The sequence below is a fragment of the Genypterus blacodes genome, unplaced genomic scaffold (genome assembly GCF_046128005.1).
Source record: "Genypterus blacodes isolate CSIRO-AG114 ecotype Tasmania unplaced genomic scaffold, CSIRO-AGI_Gbla_v1 ptg000062l_1, whole genome shotgun sequence".
Taxonomy (NCBI): Eukaryota; Metazoa; Chordata; class Actinopteri; order Ophidiiformes; family Ophidiidae; genus Genypterus; species Genypterus blacodes.
In genome coordinates this window covers 1,103,301-1,129,051 of record NW_027466874.1, presented here as the reverse complement: position 1 = coordinate 1,129,051, position 25,751 = coordinate 1,103,301, and the positions used below count along the sequence as shown (strand labels likewise).

Below are 25,751 nucleotides of genomic sequence, written 5' to 3'. Positions count from 1 at the left end.
ACGTGCTTTATATAAATTGAGTTGCTACATACAAACCTTTCATCCAATCCCCTCCAAACTAACCTGAAACATTGTTCAGGGGGTCCTGCATTTGCATTAGCTGCTTTACATTTACATACATTCAGAAGCTCTATTTTGAATTGCATTACCAAATTATAGTAGTGGGAGACATGAATAGGGTCGGAACAATGACATCATGAATGATGTCACAGTTGAGATCACCGCCACAATCCAGAGCGATCCAGATGAAGCTGTAACCACAGACCAGATCTAATGGACGGCTCATATCTAGAGCAAGGAAAGAGCTTGAAAGCTCAGATTTCAGGCACAACACCCACATCGGAATTTTGGTCAAATTCAGTTTCAAGCACTTTTCATTTTCAACACTTAAAAGTCAAATTAAAATAAACTCCCCAGCAGATTGCAGCATGTGAGCCCATGGAGGTCACAGTATCATGCAGCTTCTTGTCACCAAACACAAAATCTAACACCAACAATAATCACAGCACAGAAACTTCAGTGCAAGAGTTTGGATTTTATTATTATAACCGTTAACACAATCAGCCGGGAAACGAGACGTGAGGACAAGAGGACAAAAGACAGCCGGGATCAGATCTTGTTGAAAGCTGCTATATCCACACTCTGGACCTGAAAGAGTAAAGAAAGAGCAACGTGAAGTAAAGCTGGTTACCGCCTGCAGGGAGGCGTTTTAGTTCAATCGTGATGGCGATGGCGACATGCTTGGCACTCACATAGTCCTCAAACTTGGTGATCTCCTCCTCCAGCAGGTCCGTTCCCACCTTGTCGTCCTCCACCACGCATGAGATCTGAAGCTTCATGATGCCGTAACCCACCGGGACCAGTTTGCCCATCCCCCATAGGAGGCCGTCTGTCTGCACAGAGCGCACACACTCCTCCAGCTTCACCATGTCTGTCTCGTCATCCCACTGAGACGGGCGGCCAAGACATAGACCAGGGATAAAAGGGACAAAACAGATGCGTCACTCAAGACTGTGTGTATAGTTTAGTTTGTGTACCTGAAGCAGTAAATAGTACAGTCATAACATCTGGATCATTTCATCACAAACACTAGAACGTCGTCGTCAATGACAACTTGTGATGTAAACAAACTTGGCGGCGCTGGAGGAGGAGACGTCACGCTGAGGACAAGTTCCTCCTCCAAACCCTCCACCATCATTGTCACGTCCTCTCTGACTCTCTTAACAGGTCACAGCGTTTTTATCAGCACACACACACCCACTTACAGGTTTGACGTCCAGTAAGATGGAGGACTTGGCGATGATGCTGGTCTTCTTGGCCTTTCGTTCTGCGTACTCCTTCAGTCTCTGCTCTTTCAGCTTCTCGGCCTCTGCGTCATCCTCCTTGTCGCTACCAAACAGGTCGATGTCGTCGTCTTCGTCCTCCTCTTCGTCTTTGGCAGGGGCGGTGATCTTTTGCTGGACAGTCATGCCCTGAGCAGAGAGAGACAGAGAAAGAGACTCGCTCAGGCAGGTGAAGACACGGGACGGTTTGAACCCAAAGCGTTCCTCTGAGGAGACTCACGTTCGTGCAGGGAGCCTTGGGAGCCGGCGCAGAAGGGGGCGGAGCTACGGCCACGGGACATTTCTCCAGAACCGCTACTCGACACTCCAGTTTGGAAAGTGCCGATCTCAAGTCTTCAACCACTGTGCAAACAAAACCAAAGTCAGCAAGAAGCAAATAAGAAGACGCAGGGATGAGGACCTGGAAGAAGACAGGCTCAGCTCATCATGACACAGATCAACCACAGAAGAAGAACATGAACTCAAACAAAAGGCTCCATAACAGCATAAACTATGGAAAATAAGCTTCATCAATCAACTGTCTTAATATATAAACACTCACAAAATTATACGGGGTTTTTGTTTTTATTATCAGCTGTTATTTCATTTCACTTTGACATGAGAGAAAGATAAAGAGCTAAAGTGTAACCACACGTTGAGCCCTTTTGTTCTGACCTTTGTGTAAACTGTGGTTCTCCAGCTCCAGGCTCTTGATGCGGGAGACGATTTCCCCTTGATCGCCTGAGCTGCTGCTGCCGCCGCTCTGCACACACACACACACACACACACACACACACACACACACACACACACACACACAGAGGGACGGACAGAGGGTCAGCAGAGTGGAGAAAGAGCGACATCTAGTGGCCAGAACTGCACGACAGCGCTCACAGCCGAAACACACAAGCTTGAGCTGGCAGGCACAGAGCTCCACACTTAGAACACGCAGAGGACACAAAACCAAGTCAAGGTCAACGTTAAGGTCAAACTCCATCGAGCGGGACGTCGGTCAGGCGCTCCGGCGGGGGAATGTGAGAAAGCTGGTTTGGTTTTTGCCCAGGGGCAAACACGCACACGGTGGCACTTACGGGCTGCAACTGGAGGCTCGGGGCCGCAGGAGCAGAACCCCTGAGTGAGGTCTTCAGCTGGGGGGCAGGGGGGCACAGGAGAACCAGGGGGAGAGGAGGAGGAAGAGGAAGAGACATGAAGACACATGCAGAGAAGCAGAGTTTGGAGTTTGAACCATGGAGCACAAAAGTAAAAAAAGAAACAAAGAGGGGACAGTTTGCTCTTAAAATAGGTCGATAGAAAGTGTGACGCTCGTGAGGCTCTCATCTTCATCAGCTCCTGCATCAAAGGTCAACATTAAGACACTGGATTCAGGTCTGGGTGACATGTGGCGCTGAGTGAACAGAGCACCTGGGCCTGGAGCCTGAACTCAGCAGAAACCGGAGCGGCCGGTTTCAAACAGACGCCTGGCTGAAAGTTACTGAGCAGGATCCACAGTGTAGCCACGCCCCCTCAGTCATCTTTAACACGCCGCGCTGACAGGCAAAGAGCTGAAACTGTGATGATGCTGGAATATATCGACTATATTGGCCAGCATGCCCGTCAAACCGGCCGCTGACCTCAGCAGACGCTCTAGGTGTCTCAAGGTGATACTCACTCCTGCCAGGGACTTCTGGATGTTCTCCCGGGCCCGAGCGATGTCCTGCAGAATGCTGTTGGCGCCAACATCCTGAAAGAGACGGATGACAAGTCCGTGTTTAACTCTGAGACACCCGAGTCTGTGATATGAGAGGCTTGATGACACTACATCATACTGTGCATCGCCTGGTCACTGTAGTCAAGAGGGGCTGAGGTCAGGACGGACGCGTACCTGCGTGGACTGCGAGGTGCCGTTGACCTTCTCGTAGAAGCGTCTCTCTGCGTTGTCGTAACTAGTTTTATCAAACCAGATCTTCTCCTGGGCCAGGAAGTCCACAGCAGCCATGGTGCTGCAGAGAGAGAGAGAGAGAGACATGAACACACACTCGGACCAACACAGAGTCCCTCCAGTCACATGACCTCTAGTCTGCTTCATTAGCTGCTGTAGGTTCAGTTATATACTAATCTGATCTCCCAACATCACAACATCACAATGCACCAACTCAGAAGTGACCTTGAAGAAATGAAACAGAAATGGAAACGTAAAAACTAAATCCAACAAAATGTAATAAAATCAACATAAACGTTTATGAAAATGAAAGGACCAGAAGGAAAAAACAAAAAGGGTGGAAGAACACAAAAGGACAAAACCAATGAAGGAGGAAGTGAGACGCTGCAGCTTCTCTCATACTTCCTCCTCAGCGGGCTGCTGGAGCCACACGGTGAAGCTTCTCTGTCCGGCCCCTGAGCCCCCTGAGGCCCCTGAGGCCCCGCACAGTGACCATGGAAACGCCTCTCGGCGGCGTCGTAGCGCCACTTGTCCAGCCACACGCGCTCGCTGTCCGGGTGGAGGAAGTGGCAAACTCTTCCCGCCGCCGCTTCCTCCTCCTCCGGGAGCTCAGCCGGCTCCTCCTCCTCCAGGATGGGGTGCAGGGCATGGAACACCTCCGCCTTGTTCTGCTGGACTGCTCGTTTCTCCTCCACAACAACCACCTGCTCCTCTTCTTCCTCCTCCTCCTCTTCTTCCTCTACCAGGCTCTGGGGGTGGTCGCTGTTCCTGGAGGTGGAGGGGCAGCTGGGTCTCTTGTTGCTGTAGAGGTTCTGGTAGAAGGCGGCCTCAGCGCGGTCGTACTGAGGTTTCTCCAGCCAAACGTCTCTGAGCAGCTCCACTGGGATGCGGGGGAGGCCGTTGATGGGCTGTCGAGTCATCGGTGTGGCGGCGGCGGCTTGCTGGAGGACGGGCGTCGCGGGGGTTGGGGTGAGAGACTGGTACCCTTCGTCAGGGGTTCTGGATGGGATGGGCCAGTCGGGGAGGGACGGGAGGTTCAGGGAGTTTGGGACAGATGGCTGCAGCGACGCTTGTACGAAGCGGCACTCTGCCCGGTCGAAGGTGGCCTTGTTCACCCACACGGCCTGGACCACATGGTGACAGGCCGCCTGCACCGTGTGGTGACAGGCCACAGGGGGCCGGGGGGCCGGGTGGTTCTCCGGGGCCGCAGGGGTCTTGCTCAGCTGGCTGGTCCCATTGCAGGAGTGAGCGAGGCGGCGCTGGTAGAGGCTCTCCGCCTGCTCGTAGGCGCTGCGCTGCAGCCACACGTGGGCACACTCCGCCTGCAGGCCCAGCAGCCCCGCACGGGCGGCGGCTGGCCTGCGCGTCCTCTGCTCCGGTTTCTCTACGTCCTTCCCGTCGCCCTTGGCCTCGGGTCGGGCCTCAGCGTTGGACGCGCGCTTGCGGCGACGGCGGGTTTTCCCAACGCGCTTCCCGTCCCCGTTTATGCTCCCGCTCTCTGGGGACGAGGACACCGTCTCTCCGTTTCTCTGGCTCGACTCCACCGTCCTTCTGCCCCCTGCCGGTGCGCCGGTGGAACGTTCCACTTGGCGGCGTCCGGCGGGCTTATCGTGTTCCTGATCAGGTGGGGAACACGGGGGGACCTGCTGAGACATCATCTCTGATCCGTTGCAGGAGAGAAAGAGATAACAGGTAGACGCGTTTGGATCGGTTACACAGAGACACAGAGTTCAGAGGTGAAGGACTGATGCATCACACTCAGGCACACCAGAACAGGGTCCAGTCAGGATGCTGCGTCTCTCCTTGATTCCGGGTCAGAACATCATTTTTAAACTTTAAACTGAATTTGCAGTTTTTGGTGTTTATTGTTCCGCACGTGTCTAATACACAGCTGGATTAAATACTTTTAACAGAATACTGTATGTCTCAACCAAGTCTGTAACATTTGTCTTGCCACAAAGTTGTGAACAGGTCGGGACACTGTGGAGTCGATGGATCAGTCCTGGTCAATCACGAGCAGCATGCAGGAGAACTGGAGGAGGAACATGCACATGAGCAAACCAGTACCAAATGAAAATGGACAAGTTTGGGATTTGTCAAGAGTCGCTATTGTCCAATCGTTCTTCAGAAGATGAAATTCCTCCCACCAAAGCAAAGACAGTCTGTCTCTAAAGATCAACCTGATGTCCTCTCGTTGAATCTTTATGGATGATATCTCAAGATCTTTGAAGACTAACTGGAATTCAACTTTTCTCTACACTTGACAGATCTGAATACTTATCGATTTAATGCCATCAACAAAACAATAAGCTTTGAGGGGATCTGATCATGTTCAACATCCACCAGCCGATGGATCTGTGACAAACAAACACAGGCTCATGCAGGCATAACACAGATGATGACATCACAGCCGCAGCGATGAGGTCATGCTGCTGTGAAAATGACACGCGCTCAGCAGAATACACACCCCCCTCCACGTGTCACCATGGGGGGCAGGGGGCTGAGCTAAACTAGTCATCCACCAGCAGTGAAACAGGTTCCACAGCTGCTGGAGGAAGTCACTTCCTGCCGTTTAGTGAAAACATCTCCGAGGTTCCCGACTCACCTCCTTCGATTTGTAGTGTTGAGCTCAAACTAGCGTCAAGAGTCAAAACGCTCGACGCGCTCTTTTCATCCAGTTAACCGCAGGCCAGTGAGAGAGAAATGTAACAATCACCACCTTGCAGGACGGATTAAACATTACAGGAAACACGACTATGTGAGGAATGAGCATGAACCCAAACCAAGGTGAGGAGGATGTCATGAGGAATACTCACCTGTCCAAGTCTGAATGCAAGACAAGAAGAAAGAAGCTGCGCGTTACAAGTGTTCTCTCTACACCAAGCCTGTTTAAACTACTGTACTTTGGGCTCAGGGAAGATTTAGAGCCCAAAACTTTCAACTCTGTCTCAAAATTGTGTATAATATATCCCAATAATAACAAATATGGAGAAACCTTTTTCAAAACCTTCTCAAGCTCTCTTCAGCTTTAACCGGTTTAGTGACAGTCGTTACATTTACATGAATGAAATTCAAAACTATTAGGTTACAATCACCCATGAATCACTCAAAGCAAACAGGACGTTGACATGCAGGTCAAAGGGTCAAAGACACTGGGAACAAGACAATAAATCATTGTTAAGGTGCCACAGACTCGCTGTGTTAACATACAGACATCATGTGTACATTCCATCATTGGTAACTTGGCTACATAATTTTATTTCAGTTCAGTTCAGATCAAAGCTGAATGTTAAACTCTTGTCTGCTATCTGAGATTAATATGTTACATCATTCCATTTACTTAAGATAGAGAAGAAAGACACGTCAGTGAATCTGCTGAGTGAAGGTTTGATACCATCGAGGCCCAAACACAGGTAATAAGAGCAGTTTAGTCACAATAACAGAACTGATGGAGACATTTAGACAAAAGTGTCGAGTCACGATCTGAAGATGATCATACAGGTCCAGTTTGACCACAGGAGCAATCAGACACATAAGACACAGCTGCTCTGCTGTTACAACACAAAAGGTGTCTTCAGGAGTGACATGACGAAGAATTGCTCAGAGACACTACGGCAGGGCAACTAACCAGTGAAACAACACGGAATCCCGGAACCTTGACTCAGAACCACGTCATTTACTACAACACACACTCACACGCAAGCACACACACACACACACCGCAGTACCAAATGGCAGTTCTCTGCCTCGCGCCACCGTGTCCTCATGAAGAGGTGAGCCGTTAGCAATCACTTAGCATTAGCCAGGTTTTAACGCCTCAAAGCGGGACCTGGTTAGAATATGAAACGGTTTAAGTAGCTCCTCCGTATAAACATAACACGTAACGCACACTGCTTGTCCATTTAAACACTGACACAGACGCATTCGTTACCATTTAGCTCGTGTGTGTGAATGAAGCCTCGCCGGCACTCAAACTGGCGCAGCAGCTAGCTCCTGTTAGCCTTCCGCCTGCTAGCCCCGACTAACAACCACAACCTAGCCGACGCGTTTCTGTCCGTGACCCGCAGAAATGAATGAAACCTCTGTTTTAGCCAAACCGCAGCGTAAAGACCCGGATGTGGGTCAGCAGCACCGTGACTTACTGGTCTGGGTTTGTGTTGTCGGTGGTGAAACTGGGCCCGTGAGGAGAAGAAGCGTGCTGCTCCGTGACTGACACCGAGAGGGAAGGAGGGAGGGAAGGAGAGGAGAGGAGGGAGGGAGGAGGCGAGGTGAGACCAAAGCTTCCTCCTCTCCTCTCCATTACACCTCGACTCCTCGTCTGCACACTGCTGAGTCTAAACATTGCTGATTGCTGATTTTTATGATATATAGATATTTATATTTCAGGGCCTTGTAATGAGAGGACCCAAACTGCTCTAACTGTGTCTCAATGGCCTCAAATAAAAGTACTTTGCCTTCATTTTAAAGTAATTGTTTTCCTTACTTCACTACCATTTGACTGTATAGATGGATATATATTAAGAGGCCATATAGTATTGATCATGAGAGACGACCTGCTGCTGAATCATCAACCTTTGTCCTGCCCTGATATGTGTGTGTGTGTTACATGTTACACACATCTCTGCATGTTGGGTGAATGTGCTGCAGGACATTTGAACCTAAAGAAAGCACTATAGAGAATAGAAACAGTACATCTCATCTATACCTGCTTTAAAAATTACTTTGTTAATGCGTCAAGGCGAATTTACATTAAATGTCAGATTCTTACCTCTTACCTTAAAAAGCACACAAAGCCAGTCAGTTCACATGTGACACTTTATGAAAACTGATTCCACACACTTTGAGTTGTAGATTATAAATATTCTTTTCTAAACATTGTTACACAAAGCCAGTATAAGTACATGGAGACTACACCTGATACAGAGACCGGAATGCACAATCACGACCATTATGCTCCCTAATTTCAGTCTTCTTCATTTGGCAAATATAAATAATTATATAACAATAATGTGACATAATCAAATAGGCTCAAATACCCCTCGACTCAAGAGGCAGCTCAGCCTGTCCACAGAGCAGCAGCCCGGCTCAGCTTCAACTGCTGACACGTGTGTGTGTTCAGGGTGCAACGTAATTACAGGCAGAGAACCAGTTTGGTCAAAATATGGCTTCATAAACTTTTCAATTGGGTGCTTACTTGCTGCATGACACGAATTCAAGCTGAGCGAAGCTGCCGAGTCCTGACAGGGCAAACCATCGAGAGGGGGGCGGGGGGTTAATGTTTGACATTAACGAGAAAGATTGTGGTTCAATTATCACTTTAAAGTTCCGTTACATATTCCACATTGCATGCACGTTATCATAATCCAATCAAGGGCAAAAAATCAGAGTGAGGGTTTTTAACGACTTTAGATGTTTCCTTTGGTTGCACCTTGAACCAGTCCATGCATGGAGCAGTCAGATCAACGTCCTCTTCACGTGAATGACAATGTTGAGAGCCAAGTGCTTCATGGAGCCGCTCTGAGCGTCAATATTCAACAAGATGTATGAAGATGTTTCCCCTGCGGAAGACGAGCCACTCGGTAAGACACCAGGCCGAGCACAGCAGGTGTGTTAGGAGGTAGGAGTGCAGGTGATGAGATGATGAAGAACCCATGAATGTTTAGACCGTGTGTGACAAAACCAAGTACGCCATGGCTTGATGAAGGTTTTTAAGACAAGGAGAACAGGGCGATGCTGGGGATTCTTGTTCATGGTGTTGGGTTTGCATTTCCAAAGTTCCAGCGTCATTGCAGTGTGTGTAAACATACGCTTACAGTGGTGTGGACATAAACACAGCTCTCTCGGAGAAAACGTACATCACATTTTACTCGTAGTGAATGTTGGAGGAAAGACAATATACCGGTTTACTCTATTCTCACAGCAAATCCCAGTGACCTGAGTGTTGAAGAAGTTAAGTTAAGTATGAATGCACTTATTCAGAGGAAGATACATGGAGGAAAGTGTTCAGCCGTTTGAGGCTCTGGTCACAGTGAGGTGTGACGAGTCATTAAAAAGCAAACGGCGTATTATTTCCTGGATCCTGCGGCGGCAGACTTCTGGCCGAGCTCTCTGGCCCTGTCGGTGGCCGACTCCACGGCGCTCATGGCCGCCGCCCTCACGCCGCCCAGCTCCAGAGTGTGGAGGCCGTAGATGGTGGTTCCTCCCGGGGTGCACACCTCGGAGCGCAGCTGAGCCGGGTGCTTCCCTGAGTCACGGAGCAGTCGCCCGGCGCCCTGCAACAGACAGACAGCACACCAGGGCCGGTTCAGATACTAGAACAATACTAGAACAAAATGTCTGATAATGCAACAGTTTCGGAGACACTGACCAGAACCGTCTGAGAGGCAATGCTGTGGGCTAAATTACTGGGCATCCCCATTTTAACAGCCCCTTCAGCCAGAGCTTCAGCAAACAGATACACCTGCAGAAGGGAACACAGGCCGCACAGTTAAAGGTGCAGGACAGAATGTTTGACCCAAAGTGAGACATAAGCTTCCCCCCCTTAAAATCCCTTTAACAAGCCATTACAGTGAGACTTCGTCATGAGAAACACTCACAAAGGCGACTCCACTCCCGCTCAGTCCGGTGTGGATGTCGATCCAGGCCTCCGGTCCTTCCTCCACCAGGCCGCAGCGGTGCAGGAGGGAGCGCAGCAGGGCGCCGTCCTCGGGCTTTGCATGGGACCCCCTCGCAAACAGGAGAGCCCCTTCCTGAACCACGCAAGGCAGGTTGGGCATCAGCCTGATGACGACTGCGTTCTGTGGCAGGAGCTTTAAACGGAAAGACAGGAAGCATGAACATCGCTCATCATCATCATTGTCATCGCTGCACTGCTGTTTGGTGACCTCACCTGTTCTAAAGTTGGCAGCGTGACTCCTGCAGCAACAGACACAATTATGTGTCTGTCGGTGACATGCTGCGAGATCTCACTGAGGACAGGAGGAACCAGATGAGGTTTGACTGCCACAAAGACCAAATCTGCGCCACATACCACCTCCTCGTTAGAGTGAGTGACGGCAATCCCCAGCTCCTGACAACCAGAGGAAGGGAAGTTACAGCACCAACCCATTCACACACACAATACATTACTGCATTAGCCCATTAGGACTTGCTGTCACTGCCTTTTGAAACAAGAACATTTGCAGAAATTCCTGCACATTTTTTGCCAACGAAATTCCAAAATGCTTCCATAGTGTAGGTCCATGGTGTTATGAGTAAAATAATCTTTACAACAGTTATGGCACTGCAGATCAAACTATGCAGATCAACACACAGACCTCCATGTGTTGTGTTTCAATTAAACCTAAAGATGAAGACAAAAACACCAGCGATAATGACGGCTGAAGTTATGATGCGTGAAGACGTACCTGAAAGCGTCCTAAGTTCCTGGAGGACGGGGCGCTCACTTTAACATTTACAGGGAGGACATTTCCCACATTTCCTACAATGGAAACATGAATGTGAGACAGTTAACGTGTTTTCTACATGACTGAGAAGTTCTCATCCTTAAAAACTGCAGTGGTTACTCGCCTTTACAATTGTTGTTAAACCCTGTAACTCCTCTCACACTCACCAGATATGATGCCCTTTGCGATGCCGTAGGCCATGTTCCCTGCACCAATGAAGCCGATCTTCAGGTGCGAGTCCATGTCAGGGTCCATTTTGATCTTAAAGATAAGACACGAGAAGAAAGAAGAACATGGTGGAGAACGTTCAGAAGGCCGAAACCAGAGATATGAGAACAAACAGCTTCAATACCATCATGATGTACAACCCATGAATCCATGATCTGATACATCACAATATATACACCATACAACAGTAAAGGGAAGAGGTTGTGTTACAATATTAAGCTTTTATGACACAATACCAATGTGTTGATGTAAATGAACTCTAATTTGGGTACCAGTGTATCCACAACAAATACTGTAAGTTGCTGAAGTTCTACACCAAATATGTCCTATGGGTGGACAGATGTGTCCCAATGCAAAGGCTCACTTGAAGTAGAGCCAAGATTTGAGGGACAAAGGTGGTGAATCAATCAAAATCTAATCGATTCAGGGAGTTCCTGTGCGTTCAGTGGTAAATTCGGGAAATACCATGTGAACATTTATTGAAGAAAGAACCGATTACAATGCTCGCTGCATACTTATGGCCCATCATGCACCCTGCCACTACCCGAAACTCATAACATCAACAGAACAATCACCCAGAACATTTACAATAGGTACTTGAAATGAACACGTGCATGAAAACTACATGGCCAAAAGTATACAGACACAGAAAATTTCAGTCCAAACTAAACACACACCACCTGATTTCAATGATCAAGACTCTGATCAATGAACTCAGTTGACAAAAGGGGTTCGGCTGGTTTAAAAGCTTCTGTTTAAATCCTATTTTTGCCTGTAATCGCAGTAAGAACAAGAGCTCACAGTGCCAAGTGCACGTGAACACACCGATGAAGGAGTGCTGGCTGACTGGGTTTAAGATGATCAAAATATTTAAATGTCTAATTCAATCCACTTACAATCACATAATCTAGTGAGTAATCTGTTAATTGTAGTAAATTTACTTTGATTTATGTTGATATCAATCACATTAAAGAGTTGAAATGACGTTTACTTGGTTTAAAGAGAAGGAATCTAATGGGAGCAGTGTTGTTGGCCAAGCAACAGCAGCCCAGAATGCCTTGCAAAATGCAAACATAAACAAATCAACAAAGCTTCTTTACTATAGCTACTAAATATAAACGAACTTTGCTGATTTTTTTCTTGTGCCTTACGTCATCGGCTGACTGAGCAGTTTGTTTATTCTGTTGCCGTTTGAGAAGTTACTGATTAATACTTTAATCAAACAGTAATATGACGTTTTAAATGCCTATAAACAAACTGAAAGAACTGTGAGTGTAACCTTCAGGTGTCCACATACTTTTGGCTGTGTAGAAGGAGTGTGGTGTGTTGCTGCTCCAAACCCTCACCTGCACCTCTACATCTACCCAAACAATCCAGAGGAGGAATCACAAGCACCAACGAGCGAGCGGCATGCACACATCCACACACACACACACATACACAGTGAAGGAATCATGGAATGCAATCACAAGCTAGACTGGATCCCATGGAGATCACCCCTACAATAAAATCCAGGTTCTGGGTGGGATTGTCCGGGCAGGGTCTGGACCAGGGCAGCATGGAAGCTTCTGCGTCCGAGTCCTCTGTCACGTCCTCGTTCCGTTCAGAGTTCACTGTAGATCCCACCAGCTGGTGCCTGGACTCCATGATCGCGATCATATTCTTCTCGTAGCGCCACCAGCCCTGTATCTGGCAGTTGGAGTCCGGCTGCCTCTTGCACTTGTAGTACGCACTTTTCAGAACTTTCCAGCGGACCTTTAACTGGTCCACGGACCTATGGTAGCCGGCCATGGTCATCCTCCGGTGAGCCACCTTGAAGAGTTTCCCGTTCCTGTTCTTCCTCCCGTCTAAGCATTTCTTCATGTCAAGCTCCTTGAGGATCTCCAAGAACAGCTCCGTCTCCTCCACCTCCCAGTTCTGCTTCTTGATACCCGTCTCCTCCATTGTTGTGACAGGGTAGCCTCGTTAGCTCATCGGCTAGCGATCTCTTAGCACGGCACTAATTTCTCAATGTTCTCGCGGCTAGTTTGCTAATTAGAAGCTAGCAGTAGCATGTTTGGTGTGTCAGAGGCAGAGCGGCGCATTAACTGCTCTCAACTTTGACCTTTTGATATGAACCCGTGTTATCGGAATAACAAAGGGCCCGTCTATGGAGCCCCCGTTAGCTGAATCCACCTCTGCCGCTGTTAGCGAGAAATAATCCAGAACAGATTAGATTAGCATTCTAATGCACGTGTTTGTGTTGACTGGGCAACCATAAAGTAACACGGAGTGAAATAAACACACATTAAGAAAAGGCGATGATTAACAGCTGCTAGAGTAAACGGAAGTATGAAGATGTTTATTCACCTGCTTTGTCTCAGATTTGCTCATGTTGCACACTTTTGTTCAAATCCAACCCGCAGTTTAATCTCGATTCAGTGTCGAGCTGTCAAAGTGACGCGTCCGCCAACCAGCTGGCCGCCTGAAAACTATCGGCCGGGTGTGTTTGGGTGACTAACCCACCCCTGCACGGGGCGGGTGGGTTCAATCCGGTCCACACCAATTTTTATCTTTTATCCTTATCACCAATATTGTGTTTAAAAAGGTCAGTGTATGTAGTATGTACGTATATGCTGTTTTCGGTATTGTGTGTGCTGATGTTCAATACGTGTATCGTTAAAGTCTGTCTCATCTAATAAAACTTTAAAATACAAATCTTGACATTGAAATGAAACTATTTATTTTCACGCTGAACATAAACAATTCTGCACAATATTACGTAATAATATTATGTAAATTAAACAATCGCTTCTTTCTACAGAAAGTAGTCAAATCTGTAACGTCGACACAGTTTGCCGTTGTCCTGCTCACGCCCCCATTACCGCCTCTTCTCGATTCCGCCGTGTAACAATTCGAGCGCACCCCTCGTCCTCCCAAAAATGTGAGCGTCTATTGGTTCGAGCCTCTGAGTGTGTGATAATTAGGACGGAGTAAGAATCGATCTGTTATAGTGATCAGCTGTGTGCGTGAGTCAGTCAGTCAGTCACCGCCGCCGTGCAGAACCAAACAGAAGGTACAGAAACGCCAAAGCAAACTGCACCAGAGTTTGTATCTATTTATAATCGAAACATGTGCGCTTAATTTGCACTGTTGCGTGTTTTGTTGCATGTGAATGTCTATTGCATTTCTGTTTTGTCCGTTTAAATCCGGCGCATTGTTCTTATCCTCACGTTGCAAAATTGTGAATGAAAGAAGTCGCGGTGCGTTGGAGGTCTGAGCGGTGCAGAGCGCAGACATGTCCGGGCAAAGCCTCCCCGTGTGCCCGCACTCTGCCGTGCGCCGTTGACCGAAATCTGACATTAATGAGATAAAATGTGAGAATGTATAGTGAATGTGTTTTGTATCAATCAAATATGCGTTTTCATCACGACTTAACTGCTGTTGCATCCTCCAAAGATTTTAATTTCAGGACAGCACAATGTGTGTAACTTGTTCCCCCTTTCTGTTCTTCTGATACTAAAACCCCTTTGAAATGATTATGTAATGCATTCATCCTGTGACCTCCCTGCTTCAGGCCACCATGCTCCATCAGCTGCACGTCCTGCTGGTCAGCATGCTGGTTTGCCAGTGTCCTGCAGTCGGTGGGTTGTTTGACTGGATGAAGAGGACTGAAGACCCTACAGCACCTCCTCCTCCTCCATCATCATCATTACCAGCAGCCCTGGACAAAGATGCCTCATTTGAGATGGCGGATGCTGATGAGAAGTTTTTGGCTGAGGGCAAACAGATGGAGCTCAGCCCGTTGGACAGCTGCCACCACAGGGTGAGGGGCTCGTTTGGATTAGACTAGAAGCTTTTTAAAAACAAAATGGGTGAATTAGTTTTAAAGCATGAGTACAATGACAGCGCGGCTCCTTGTTTAACCCCTGATCTAACCCCGCCTCCTGCTCAGGTGGTCTCTCGACTGAGGTCGAGCTGTGGGAGCCTGTCGGAGGAGCAGCTGGCCAAGCTTGGGGTCGTGCTGCTGAACTGCCAGGCAGAGAGTGAAGGCCGCAAGACCTTCAGCTGTACGGAGGAGATGGTGAGAGTGACACCTACAGCCCAAAACATGCAGGGGATGATGTACACACAGATGTAAACACCTCCATCTCCAGCTGAAGCTTTTTGTTCTTCATTTTCCAGACTATAAAACAGTGCACAGCAGACATGGACTCGGACACGTGGAACGCATACCACATCGTGAGCAACCGAGCGCGCTCCGTGTGCTACGCCACTCGCCAGCTGCTGTTTCGGCGCAGAGCGGAGCACACGGTCAACGCCCTCATCTCCACAGCCACCAGCCAGCTGGACGCAATGAAAGACCTGAAGGTAGAGTTGGAGAGCTCAGGGAGCAGGATGGGGTCCAGTCCAGGTGGCTCTGGCTCTAACCCGTATTGGCTTGTTTGACAGGAGGGCCAGGAGGAGCTGAGGGAGCTCACCTCAGCCTCCTTGGACAAACTCCTGCAGGGTCACAGCGCTCTGCAGTCCCAGCAGGGGAAGCTGTGGGAGGGCCAGGAGCAGATGGAGGGTTCGCTGAAGTCCAACCTGGAGCGCCTGGGCCAGGAAAAGGCACTCATCGCCTCGGGACAGGAACTGGTAGCCCAGCTGATTCAAGGCATCACAAAGAGAATGGGTGAGTTAAAGGGCCAGTTCACCCAAATCGCATCCCACACATCCAGGTCACTCTGAGACTTCTTGTATTCTTCAGAGAACGTGAGTGAACATCTGCACATCCAAGGCTCAGAGGTGCAGGACAGCCACAAGGCTATCGTCAGCGACCTAACCGACGTCAGACACCAGGCGCAGGACATCTACCAAAAGATCGGTACGTGAAACTGCACATCGTAACTAAAACAGTCACAGCAATGTCCCACTTGCCGTCAACGTCTCTGTCTTCCTATCTCTTCCGGGGCCCGTCGCTCTCTCAGATCACAGCATGTCCGAGTTCCTGCAGTACCAGGATCAGACCAGTCGCTACTACACAGACCTGATGTCCAAACTGGAGCGTATGAACGGCACCCTGGGGTTCATGCTGCACTACCTGGACAACATGCAGGGCCGAGTGGAGGAGAAGCTTAACATGATCCAGAGCTACCTGGGCTGGGCAGGTGGGACTCAGACCAGACTACAAACACACACACTTGCTTTACCAATAAAGGGTTGATTGATTGATTGATTGATGGCTCCCTGTCCTGCAGGTCTGAGTCTGACGGCCATGTGGACGTGTATGGCCCACACTGTGTACTTTGTGCTGTGTGCGGTGCTGCTGACCTTCCTACACTGTCCGGGCCTCTCGCGGGTCGCGTTGCTGCTCGCCGTCCCTCTGAACGCCGCCGCCGAGCTGAACCAGCAGCCTGCGTTGGACCTGAGCAGCCTCAGCCTGCTGCTGCTCGCCATCTCTCTGGGTACGAACACGAGACCCACGCTTCTACGTGATCTTCCCGCATACGTATGATGACGCCTGACATTTTTCATATGTGGTCTGTAGGTCACTGGTTTGTGAGTCGGCTGTGGGCGTGTCTCCAGGTCAGAGCTGCCCCGCTCCCTCTGGGCCTCTGCAACATTGTCGAGCAGCAGAAGTCTCCGGCTTCATCCGGCCACCCGTACCCACCATCATCTACGCCACAGAGGTCAGTGTGGAGCTGCTTCAGCCTGTTAGACAAGACTTTAGAAATACTGAGTCCAAGAAAAGGTTTCACCCTCCTGTTCAACCAGACATCTTGCAGCCTCAAGATGGTCGACTTGTTTTAATGTACTCCCATTTTGTCTTTAGAGATCAAATGGACGGCAGTCTGGACCAAGACGACCTGCTGAGTCAGGAGAGCATCATATCTGGTGAGCAGGAAACTACTACTCATACCTCTGATGAAGGGGCTTGCACTTCAGTCGGTCTTATTGGAGGTAATGATCTTCAGATACAGCAGCAGCTTTAGTGTTCCCGTCTTCATATTTTCCACAGGTGACCCTCGTATATCAGCAGCGTCTCCGCCCCACAGGTATCCGCCCACTGAGCCCAGGTTCATGCCACTGATGGCCACACCCTCTTCCTCGACGCCCAGACTGCTCCTGGCCCAGTCGCGCCTCTCAGGGGTGAGCGAGGGATCCAGCAGAGTGACACTCGGCTTTGCACCTTCACCTGCGTCACTAACTCAATGTGGCTTTATTCAGGCTCTGGTTGAGGACATCCCAAGAAACCTGGGAGGAGCTTTCGATGTGGGAAATGACTCGCGTGACGACTCCCGGAGTGCGAGTCCGACGCCATCGTACGTCAGCAACAGGTCAGTGGGTTTGACTTTACTCGACTACAATCCGTTTCTATCCAACAGTGTCTGCTTTTCAAAATGAAAGCTCACAACTTCCTTTTCTCGTGGCAGCTCTATGTCGGGCCGTCAGCTGTGCTGCGGCATCACCAAGACGGGGAAGGTGTGTAAGAAGAGAGCGGTGCTGGGTCAGGACTACTGCAGAGTGCACGAGGGAGGTCACGTGACCTACCTGCAGTAGTCAGAATCACCTATCCTGTTACTGTTTATGGGCCGTTTCCTGTCTGCTTTATTTGCACTTCGCTTGCGTATTTTAATATACTTTTATATTTGTGTTTTCTGACCTGTTTTAACAACATTTTAACTTGAACAATAAATAATTTAAACAGATGCTGGTTGAGATACTGTCTGTACAAAAGCGTTTATTGTTGCCATTGGAAACACTGGCACTGATAACTGATACAAGTACATCACTGTGTTCACTAAGCAGGGAGTCCAGGTGAGGTCACCTACATGTTCAAATCCCAAACCCTTGAAGAATAAAGGTGATAAAGACGTGCTGACATACAAAATGTGTCGGCATCTGGATTTAAAGAGCAGAGCGACTCAACACTCATGATTATAACACTCTGAAAGCCTACGTGTAGGTAGTGTAACATGTTGGTGTCAAGCCTAAGAGAGGGTTTTCAATCCTGGTCCTTCAACACTGCAGCACTGAACTTTTGGTAGGACAGTTAGCTCACTCCTCGCAGGTTTTCACCAGTAAGAGGCGCTACAGTCTCAATATATAGATGCCTGCCAGGAAGTTAAACCGGCTCTTTGGAGGTCAAATTCTACTTTGTAATAGATTATAGGTCAACATATTGGGATGTAACTAAACGTATAGCTTCATGTAGACAAGCTTTAACACGTGTTCATGAATCCATTCAGAGACCTACAGAGGTGGAAAGTGAACGCCAAATATTTAAAACATGCTTAAACTTACAAAACTACAATGTCAGTGATAAAGTTTGGTTGTAATTTTCCCACTTCCACATCTTGACACTGATTGATCTAATCAGCAGCGGCTATAGATGGAAACATTCAGTGCTGCGGTACCAGAGAACTGAGATTGAGAACCAGACTGGATCATCTGAATTCTGTGCGGTGACATTCTGTCTCGTCTCTGTTCACACACCGTGTGAGTGTGTGTGAGGGAGACAGTCAGGGGTCACGCCGACTCCATTAAGACTAACGACCTTCTGAAGATGAATCTTCACTTCACTTCTGGCGCTTCCTGTCGACTTTCTGCTGACTTGTGCAGCAGATGTTTCACTTTCGGGCTGCGTCGTAGTTGGCAACAAACCAATCGCAGGTGTCCTTCAACGCTGTAAGAGAGGACAATCAATGTTTAATCAAGACCCTAATCTCTCTATCTCACCCACTCACACAACCACCCACCCACACACCTTGGTTGAACGGCGTGAAGGCGAAGTCCGGCAGGTAGCGACACAGTTTTGCGTTGCTGGCGGTCTTCTTGAACTGTCCGTCTGCTTTGCTGCTGTCATACTGGAGGTCAAAGGTCAAGGACATTCCACTGGACTGATGCGATGACGGTCGGTGAAGGTACGGACCGACATGATCGATAAGCAAACTTCAGGTGCAGTGGAGATGAGGTAGTTAGGTACACACAGATGACGTTTACTTGCATATGTTGAAGGATACGACCACTTCACCTTTAAAGCTCAGCGCCTGCACCACTGACTCTGCTGCTTCTCTGATGGACACTTCATCTTCCTCCCCGACTGGCACCGGTGAGAGCAAAGCAAAGCAGCATCAGCATCAGGCCTTCACTTTGAACTAGCTGCTGGAGAGAAGATTTCGTTTTTTTGGGTGTGGACTCACCGGACAGTATGATGGGTTCAACCTCCGGATACTCCCGCAGAACCCAGAGGAAGAGCCGAGCCAAGTCCAGAGAGTAAATGAACTGCCTCCTCGGGGTGCCGGAGCCCCACACCACCAGAGGCTTCCCTTCCTCTAACCAACAAAACAAACAAAGCCATACAAATCTGTTTACAGTCCATGTGTGTCTTTATATGATACACTTGCGTCTTTAAGTGTGACTCACTCTGAGCGATGTAGGCTTTGTGTATGAGGCCTGGCAGCACGTGGCCGTCCTCGATGCTGAAGTTGTCGTGGGGACCAAACACGTTGGTGGGGATCACGGCTGTGAATCGACCCCCGTGCTGCTGGAAATACGCCCTGTGGAGAGTTCACATGGTATGAAACACAGCAGGTTTGGCTCTGATGTCTGAACTCTCTGCACCGTCTGTGTGAATTTACAAACCTGTTATGAACGTCAATCATCCTCTTGGCGTATGCGTAGCCAAAGTTTGAGTTGTGTGGAGGGCCGTCGTGGATCTGATGGTGAAACAAAGTCAGTCAACACTAGACTAAACACTTAAATGTCTACAGGAACACAAACTGCACTCGAAGCATCTTTAAAAGTTACAATCTCTTATCATTAAAAGTTCTATCCGATATCTATCACTTAATGATAAAGCACCAAGCAGAGCAGCTTTGTTCCGTCTCTCACCATGGTCTCGTCGATGGGGTAGGTGGTCTTATCGGGGAAGATGCAGGTGGATAAACAGGAGACCACCTTGACCACGCCCACTTCATGTGCCGCCTGCAGCACGTTGTCGTTGATGTAGATGTTGTTCCTCTGGAGAAACGCATACACATCAGAACACTGAACACCACACACACCCTGATCTTCATTTAGTATCACACACACATTATACTGCAGTACACACTCCTGCAGTGTGGTTGCCTCATACCCAGAAGTCCAGGTTGTACTTCATGTTCTTGAACAGCCCGCCCACCATAGCAGCGAGATGGACGACGTGTGTGGGCCGATGCTTCTCAAACACCGCCCGGGTCGCCTGCATGTCCCTGCACAGGGAAACAAACACACACTTGTTAGTTACACGCACTTTGTTTACATGGCACAGGCCGAGCTGTAACTCGGAAACGCATTCTCACGTGAGGTCGGCGTCCTTAGAGGAGAGGAAGATCCACTCCTCCCCCTCCTTGCCTCCTCCCTCCTTGCCTCCTGCCTCCTCTCTGACCACATGCTGTATGGCCCTGCCGACCAGGCCGGACCCCCCAGTCACCAACACCTTCATTGGACCCGTCTGCTCCCCTGAAACCTACAGACAGACACGACACAAAGGGATCATGAAACAGGGAGAAGCAGGAAGCGAGATGTGAACTGTTACTAACTGATCATAGATGTATCCTGTTATAATAATACCTGGCAATACATCATATTAGAGTTAAAGTTACACGACACCTAACACTGACTTAACAAGTGTTGAATGAAAAGTTCTAAGCCTGCCTTGTGGGTGTGTGTGTAAGGTTGCATGTGTGTCTGTGTGTAAACAGACACGACTCAGGTGAAACGCCACGTCAATCATTTGATAAAACGCAGCATAAATACAAACACAGACTGGCTAGTTTGTTAACATGAGAGTGAGATTAATGGAATTGTTGTTAGCAACACAGCTAACCGCACCAAGCCGAGACAAACTCTGAAAGTTTTAGTTAATATAGTGACCTCAGTGTACAGCTGTGACCAAGCTAAGAGTGCAGAACCAAGTTTAGAAGATGAGAGAGATGCGTTCATAACCTCACCTGAGCTAGTTTAACTTTAGCTACTGTCACCTTTAGATAATAGAGTGATGCAGCGAAACACAAACAACTCCGAGGATGAAGAAAGAACGCGTCTGTGTTTCTTTATTCTTTTAAAAACGAGACATCGCTACAATGAGCGTAAAGTCTCAACCAATGAAATAAGTAAAGTCGAGTCTCACCGGTTAGCTGTGAAGTGAAGCAGCCGGAGGAAGTGAAGAAGTGCCGGCGTTAAGCTGAGGGAAGATGTAAGGATGCTTCCGGTGTTACCCTTCGAAATAAAAACAGAGCCCGCCCTTCCTTAAGCGTGCCTATTTTACTATGAAAAGATCGCGTTAGTTTGTGAAGATGATGCGATTGTCAATCAGCTTCTCCTGTCAATCTAGAGACAGACAGATGGAAACCTTGCTCTTTCCACAGGCTTTCGAGTGAGAATAGGACAACTTAAAACCAGATTTCCAAATATAAAGGGGGAAAGTAGGAATATTTCAAGATATAAATGTTAAAGGAATAGAAATATTCTGCATCTCTGTCTTGCATGCTATTTCCTAATGCATGCTTATGTGTACTGCCTTGCATGCCTTTTTTGTACCTCTGTGTAATCCCAGTGGAAATTCCTATTGCACACCCTACCATTTGTAAAGAGGGAATCTCTCTCCGGAGGTTTCTTACTTTTTTCCTTATACACAAGACATTAAATGTGATATTTATACAAATAAAATTGACTTGAATTCATGACAATTCAAAGTAAATGAGTCCCATGTCCCAATACTTGGAATAAACTGATGTTGTTTCCCTTCCTGGTGAAATAACTTCACTGGACCCCCCCACATTCTTCATTTTGACGCACAGGCATAGACCCTCTACTGTTTGCTCAGGTCCTTCTGAAAATGACTTTATTCTCGTGCCATTCATTCATTTTCACGAAATACTTCGAGTGTCTCGAAATCGCTCTCTTGTTCCAACAGTGACCTTAACACTCCCACATAGCGCCGCGGAGCTGCATGTCAATCTGACATAAACAACATTCCTCGGGGTTCGGCCCAGCAACACAGAGGGTTCTTTGGCTCTGTCGGCTCACAAAGCGGCCAATTCACACTCGGGACTCGTGATAATGACTTGAACATCGTCCAGGAAAAGACTCCGCCTCTGGCCGAGGGGCTTTTATTGTCTTACCTGAGCCTGACACTCACACTTCCGCCCTCCTCCCCTTGTTGGGTGGAGCCGCCTGTACCTGGACTCAACGAAACGAATCAAGGTGGATTTTAGACCCAATAATGGAACAATAAGTGGACTTTGACGCGCCTCACTACCTTCGACTCACCAGTAAGTGAAACTATGATCGTTGATTCCGCTTTTCTGACCCAGATTGTGTTATTTAATAATCGCTGTTTGGTTTTAAAAGTAGTTGTTTGGTTGCAGGTGTTTCAGATTACACGCTGACCATGTTAACTGGTGACTTTCACCTAAAACTGACGGCAAATGTTGAAAACAGGAAGAGCGTTAATTTACTAAACCCTCCCATTTCTTTGACATGTTTACTATGATTTCTTTAAAAAAAGGACTTTGTAATTTTAAAAGATTTTGTACATTATGTACACATTTTAGAAGATCTACAGAAACAAGTAGCAATGTTTTTTCGAACCATCTTCATACGCATAATGTTTAGGTAACACATTGTGCCTCATTAGGTGTTATGTTTCAATACAGTACCAAGAAATAAGTGTTTTTGTTACTAAACTAAAGCGTCTGAATAGAAACATTAGCTTTTACCGTCATCACAATAAACAAACTACCCATTCGGTCACCAGTTAGCACGGTCACCAGTAAATCTCAAACACCGGTTGTGAAATCTTTTTACAACTTTGTTTATTGAGATCTTAAACAAAGTAATGGACGCCGAGAAAGACAGAAGACAATCTGATGACATGAGGAAATAAAGAGAAAACCCATTGAAATAAAAGTTAAATTAGATTTGGTTCCACACAACATGTTGCTTCCATAGAGGACAGTTTGACTGGCTCCATTCCATTTAGATTTAGATGTTGTAGTAAAAGAAGAAGAATTCACAAAGTAAATACGCTGACACAGCAATGAAAATTGAGATACTCAAGTTTGTACTTCATTAGATCTGAATTTCTACATCACAAAATCCAATCGAAAGGTAAACAGAAATTATTATTGGAATGGACAGCAGCAGCATGAATGTGTAAACACGTTTCATGTATGTATGAAGTCATAGTTTAGTTCTGAACAGCAGATTGTGTTTAACTCCCTCGCTTTTGACGTGGGTCAAAGGTCATTGTTTTGTTGAGCTTTGTTTCCCGTCCACACAGGTATGAGCCATCAGCCCCGTTCAAACCGGGACAACCGGAACAGAAATGGAGACCACCGAGACAGAAACGGAGACCACCGACATCACCGGGATCCACATGAGGGCAGACGTTCATCGCCAGACAGGTATGGCCTTTTGTCCTTATCTTCCTCCGACGGGCTGATCCATCTGAATGCAGTATGACGTCATGTCGTCTCTCTGTGTGCCAGGTCCTCCTCTCGACCCCCGTACTACCCTAGAGAGACCACGCCTACTCCTAAACACACGCGGGACGCCCCACGAGTGGAGCACCATGAGTCCAAATGCACACACATTTGCTCCAGGCGAGGTAAGCGTGTGTGTGCGTGTGTGTGTGGTGGAAGTGCTGTGTGGTGCAGGCTGCACAGGGTGGATCTGAGTTTCACTCTCAGTGTAACCTGCTCATTCCTCGCCCGACACTGGACGGACCGGTTTGCTTGCCTCGCAGGTCTTTTGTCTGCGTCTTCCTTTGGACTAAACAAATCCTTTGATTGGGGAGAAAGCCGATAACCTGACATCACGTCTGATAGATGAACAGCTGCTGGTCGCTTTCACACACAAGCACATACACAGTAGATTTTTACTGAACAGCTGATTTCTCTGTAGGTCTTATGGCTCCGCCCACCTGCCCGCTCAACTGTGTTGAATGTCAGGACAGCTGTGCTTGAGTAAAAGTAGACCATGTTACAAGAAATTCACCCATTACAGAAAATATATTTGGAAAAAACTACTTTAACTCTTTGTGCCCCAGTTATGGTTAAGAAAAAGTGCAACATTTCCAGTTTGAAGTTTTTTTATAAATGGAAATTTGAGTTCTCTCTCTGGTAACATTTGAAGTATTTCCTTGAAACATTCATACTTTATTCATTTTTCTGGAATATGTAGTGAGGTAAAAGTAGTAATTTGTGAAAATATAAGTACATATTTTGCCAAAACATACTTAAGTACATACTGATGAAGTATTTTTACTTGATGACCCAATCATCATTTACATTACAATCACAAGTAATGTAAACTGTACTGTTGCTATGGTTACCTACAGTTTAATATACCTTAGAGCAGTGATGTTTATTCTTGTTACCATGGTTTGAGTGCTGAAGCGTCTCGTCTGGTTCCCTCAGGCGTGGTGCTGATCTGCTCCGTGCTGACCAACGCCCTGGTCCTGATCTGTGTGGTGGCGGCTCAGATGGTGTCGTCAGGCATGTCGTCCATGGGCGGGCTGGGCGGCTTCAACATCAACTCCAACTTTAACCTGCAGGGCACGGAGCTGCAGCAGGCCCGAGACCTGGACATGCAGTACAGCCAGATGAGGGCGCCGGGCGTGTACGGCGGCACCTGCTTCAGCCTGGTCTTTGCCGCTGTCTCGCTCCTGTTCGTGGTCTCCGGCAACAAACCGGCGCACCGGTTGTCCCGGAAGCTCCTGGTGGGGGCGCTGGTGTTTCAGGCCGTGGGCGCCGTGGGTTACGTGGTGGCCGTGGGCCTTTACCTGCACTTCGTCATCGGGGTCAACGCCACTGATGTGTGCCAGCGACGGGAGCGGCTGTACGCACGCAGCGGCTACACCTGGATGAACTGCGACGTGAGCGGGGCGGACGCGGCCGTGGCCCTGTTCGGCTTGATCACGGCCATCCTGTACGCCGCCGGCACCGTGCTCACCGTCCAAACTATCAGAGGGGTGAGGCGCTACCTGCAGGAGCGCAAACAGCACGAGGCGGACAGGCACCGGACGCAGGGGGGCACCCCGCAGAGGGCCCCGCTCAGGGCTGAAACCACCTCTGTGTGAGGACATCTGGTGGACTCAGGGGGGCTTAGGGCTGATCTTCTCCTGATCCTTTTAACCTGTGAACTAAGCTGTGTTTTTATATTAAAATGTAATTTTATCATGGAAAGTTTTTGATATTGCGCTTGAACAAAGCCCCTAAAGTGACGCTGGCCAAGTTTGTGATGAGCACCAGCTGTTATCTCGTATGCATCAGGAACAACTCTGACCTGTCAGACTTCAGGATTCACTCTAGATGCTTCTGGGATGATAAGTGAAAACATACTCAGGAATTTGTATTTTTACACAGAACAATAAGAGGAAATAACAAAGCAGCTTGTATGTTCAGCATTTGTAAATATCAAACATTCACCGGGTCGTTTCCTGTGTGCACCAGAAACTTCCTCTCGCCAGCGTCACTTTAGTGTGTCTATACATTTAAACTGTGCAAGTTGTGAAGAATTCCTCTGCTAATAAATCTGCACCTCACTCTGTTGTGGTCTGTGGATGTGACCTGTGGCCTGTAGGGGGCGTGAGAGCACCGTGAGAGCCTCCAGCCCCTCTGCTGTGGTCCCCCTCTGTCCTCAGAGACTTTGTGCCAACTATGACATCATTGTGCCCCATCTCCACTGTCTCTCTCTCCCACACACACACACACACGCACACGCACACACACGCCACAGTGCAGTCACAGATTGTTCAGTTCTAATTATTTGACTAAAGAAATTCTCCACAGTGATGTAACCAAAGTT

General features: G+C 48.1%; 5 protein-coding genes across 6 annotated transcripts; 2 read left to right on the top strand and 3 right to left on the bottom strand.

Moving 5' to 3' along the window:
- Positions 1-515: 515 nt before the first annotated feature.
- On the bottom strand, positions 516-7,576 carry eef1db (eukaryotic translation elongation factor 1 delta b (guanine nucleotide exchange protein)). The gene is made up of 8 exons (XM_076154427.1): positions 7,404-7,576; positions 3,205-3,322; positions 2,992-3,063; positions 1,998-2,085; positions 1,564-1,685; positions 1,266-1,472; positions 753-947; positions 516-648 (listed from the first exon to the last, which is right to left on the bottom strand). Exons 1-8 carry the CDS (start codon positions 7,559-7,561, stop codon positions 610-612), a joined length of 999 nt encoding a protein of 332 aa, XP_076010542.1. The 5' UTR covers positions 7,562-7,576; the 3' UTR covers positions 516-609.
- Positions 7,577-8,533: 957 nt separating this feature from the next.
- On the bottom strand, positions 8,534-13,250 carry pycr3 (pyrroline-5-carboxylate reductase 3). Its single transcript, XM_076154521.1, has 7 exons — positions 12,438-13,250; positions 10,874-10,967; positions 10,668-10,741; positions 10,151-10,330; positions 9,858-10,070; positions 9,629-9,721; positions 8,534-9,533 (listed from the first exon to the last, which is right to left on the bottom strand). The coding sequence occupies exons 1-7, from the start codon at positions 12,876-12,878 to the stop codon at positions 9,327-9,329; spliced, it is 1,302 nt and encodes a 433-aa protein (XP_076010636.1). The 5' UTR covers positions 12,879-13,250; the 3' UTR covers positions 8,534-9,326.
- Positions 13,251-13,829: 579 nt separating this feature from the next.
- Positions 13,830-17,583, top strand: bmb (brambleberry). The gene is made up of 13 exons (XM_076154480.1): positions 13,830-13,989; positions 14,491-14,739; positions 14,869-14,997; positions 15,099-15,284; positions 15,366-15,588; positions 15,664-15,780; positions 15,884-16,063; positions 16,154-16,360; positions 16,444-16,585; positions 16,729-16,790; positions 16,915-17,045; positions 17,124-17,233; positions 17,330-17,583. The coding sequence occupies exons 2-13, from the start codon at positions 14,497-14,499 to the stop codon at positions 17,454-17,456; spliced, it is 1,857 nt and encodes a 618-aa protein (XP_076010595.1). The 5' UTR covers positions 13,830-13,989; positions 14,491-14,496; the 3' UTR covers positions 17,457-17,583.
- A 41-nt stretch (positions 17,584-17,624) lies between these two features.
- On the bottom strand, positions 17,625-21,165 carry LOC143003597 (GDP-L-fucose synthase-like). Of its 2 annotated transcripts, none has more exons than XM_076154362.1 (10): positions 21,070-21,165; positions 20,240-20,406; positions 20,035-20,149; positions 19,791-19,919; positions 19,542-19,615; positions 19,323-19,456; positions 19,100-19,231; positions 18,920-18,999; positions 18,664-18,763; positions 17,625-18,582 (listed from the first exon to the last, which is right to left on the bottom strand). In XM_076154362.1, the coding sequence occupies exons 2-10, from the start codon at positions 20,380-20,382 to the stop codon at positions 18,527-18,529; spliced, it is 963 nt and encodes a 320-aa protein (XP_076010477.1). In that variant the 5' UTR covers positions 20,383-20,406; positions 21,070-21,165; the 3' UTR covers positions 17,625-18,526. The 2 variants fall into 2 exon arrangements, with proteins under 2 accessions (XP_076010477.1, XP_076010478.1); XM_076154363.1 differs by lacking the exon at positions 21,070-21,165 and adding an exon at positions 20,891-21,063.
- Positions 21,166-22,009: 844 nt separating this feature from the next.
- LOC143003598 (MARVEL domain-containing protein 3) lies at positions 22,010-25,486 on the top strand. The gene is made up of 4 exons (XM_076154365.1): positions 22,010-22,213; positions 23,224-23,347; positions 23,432-23,550; positions 24,362-25,486. Exons 2-4 carry the CDS (start codon positions 23,226-23,228, stop codon positions 25,021-25,023), a joined length of 903 nt encoding a protein of 300 aa, XP_076010480.1. The 5' UTR covers positions 22,010-22,213; positions 23,224-23,225; the 3' UTR covers positions 25,024-25,486.
- The last annotated feature ends 265 nt before the right edge of the window (positions 25,487-25,751 follow it).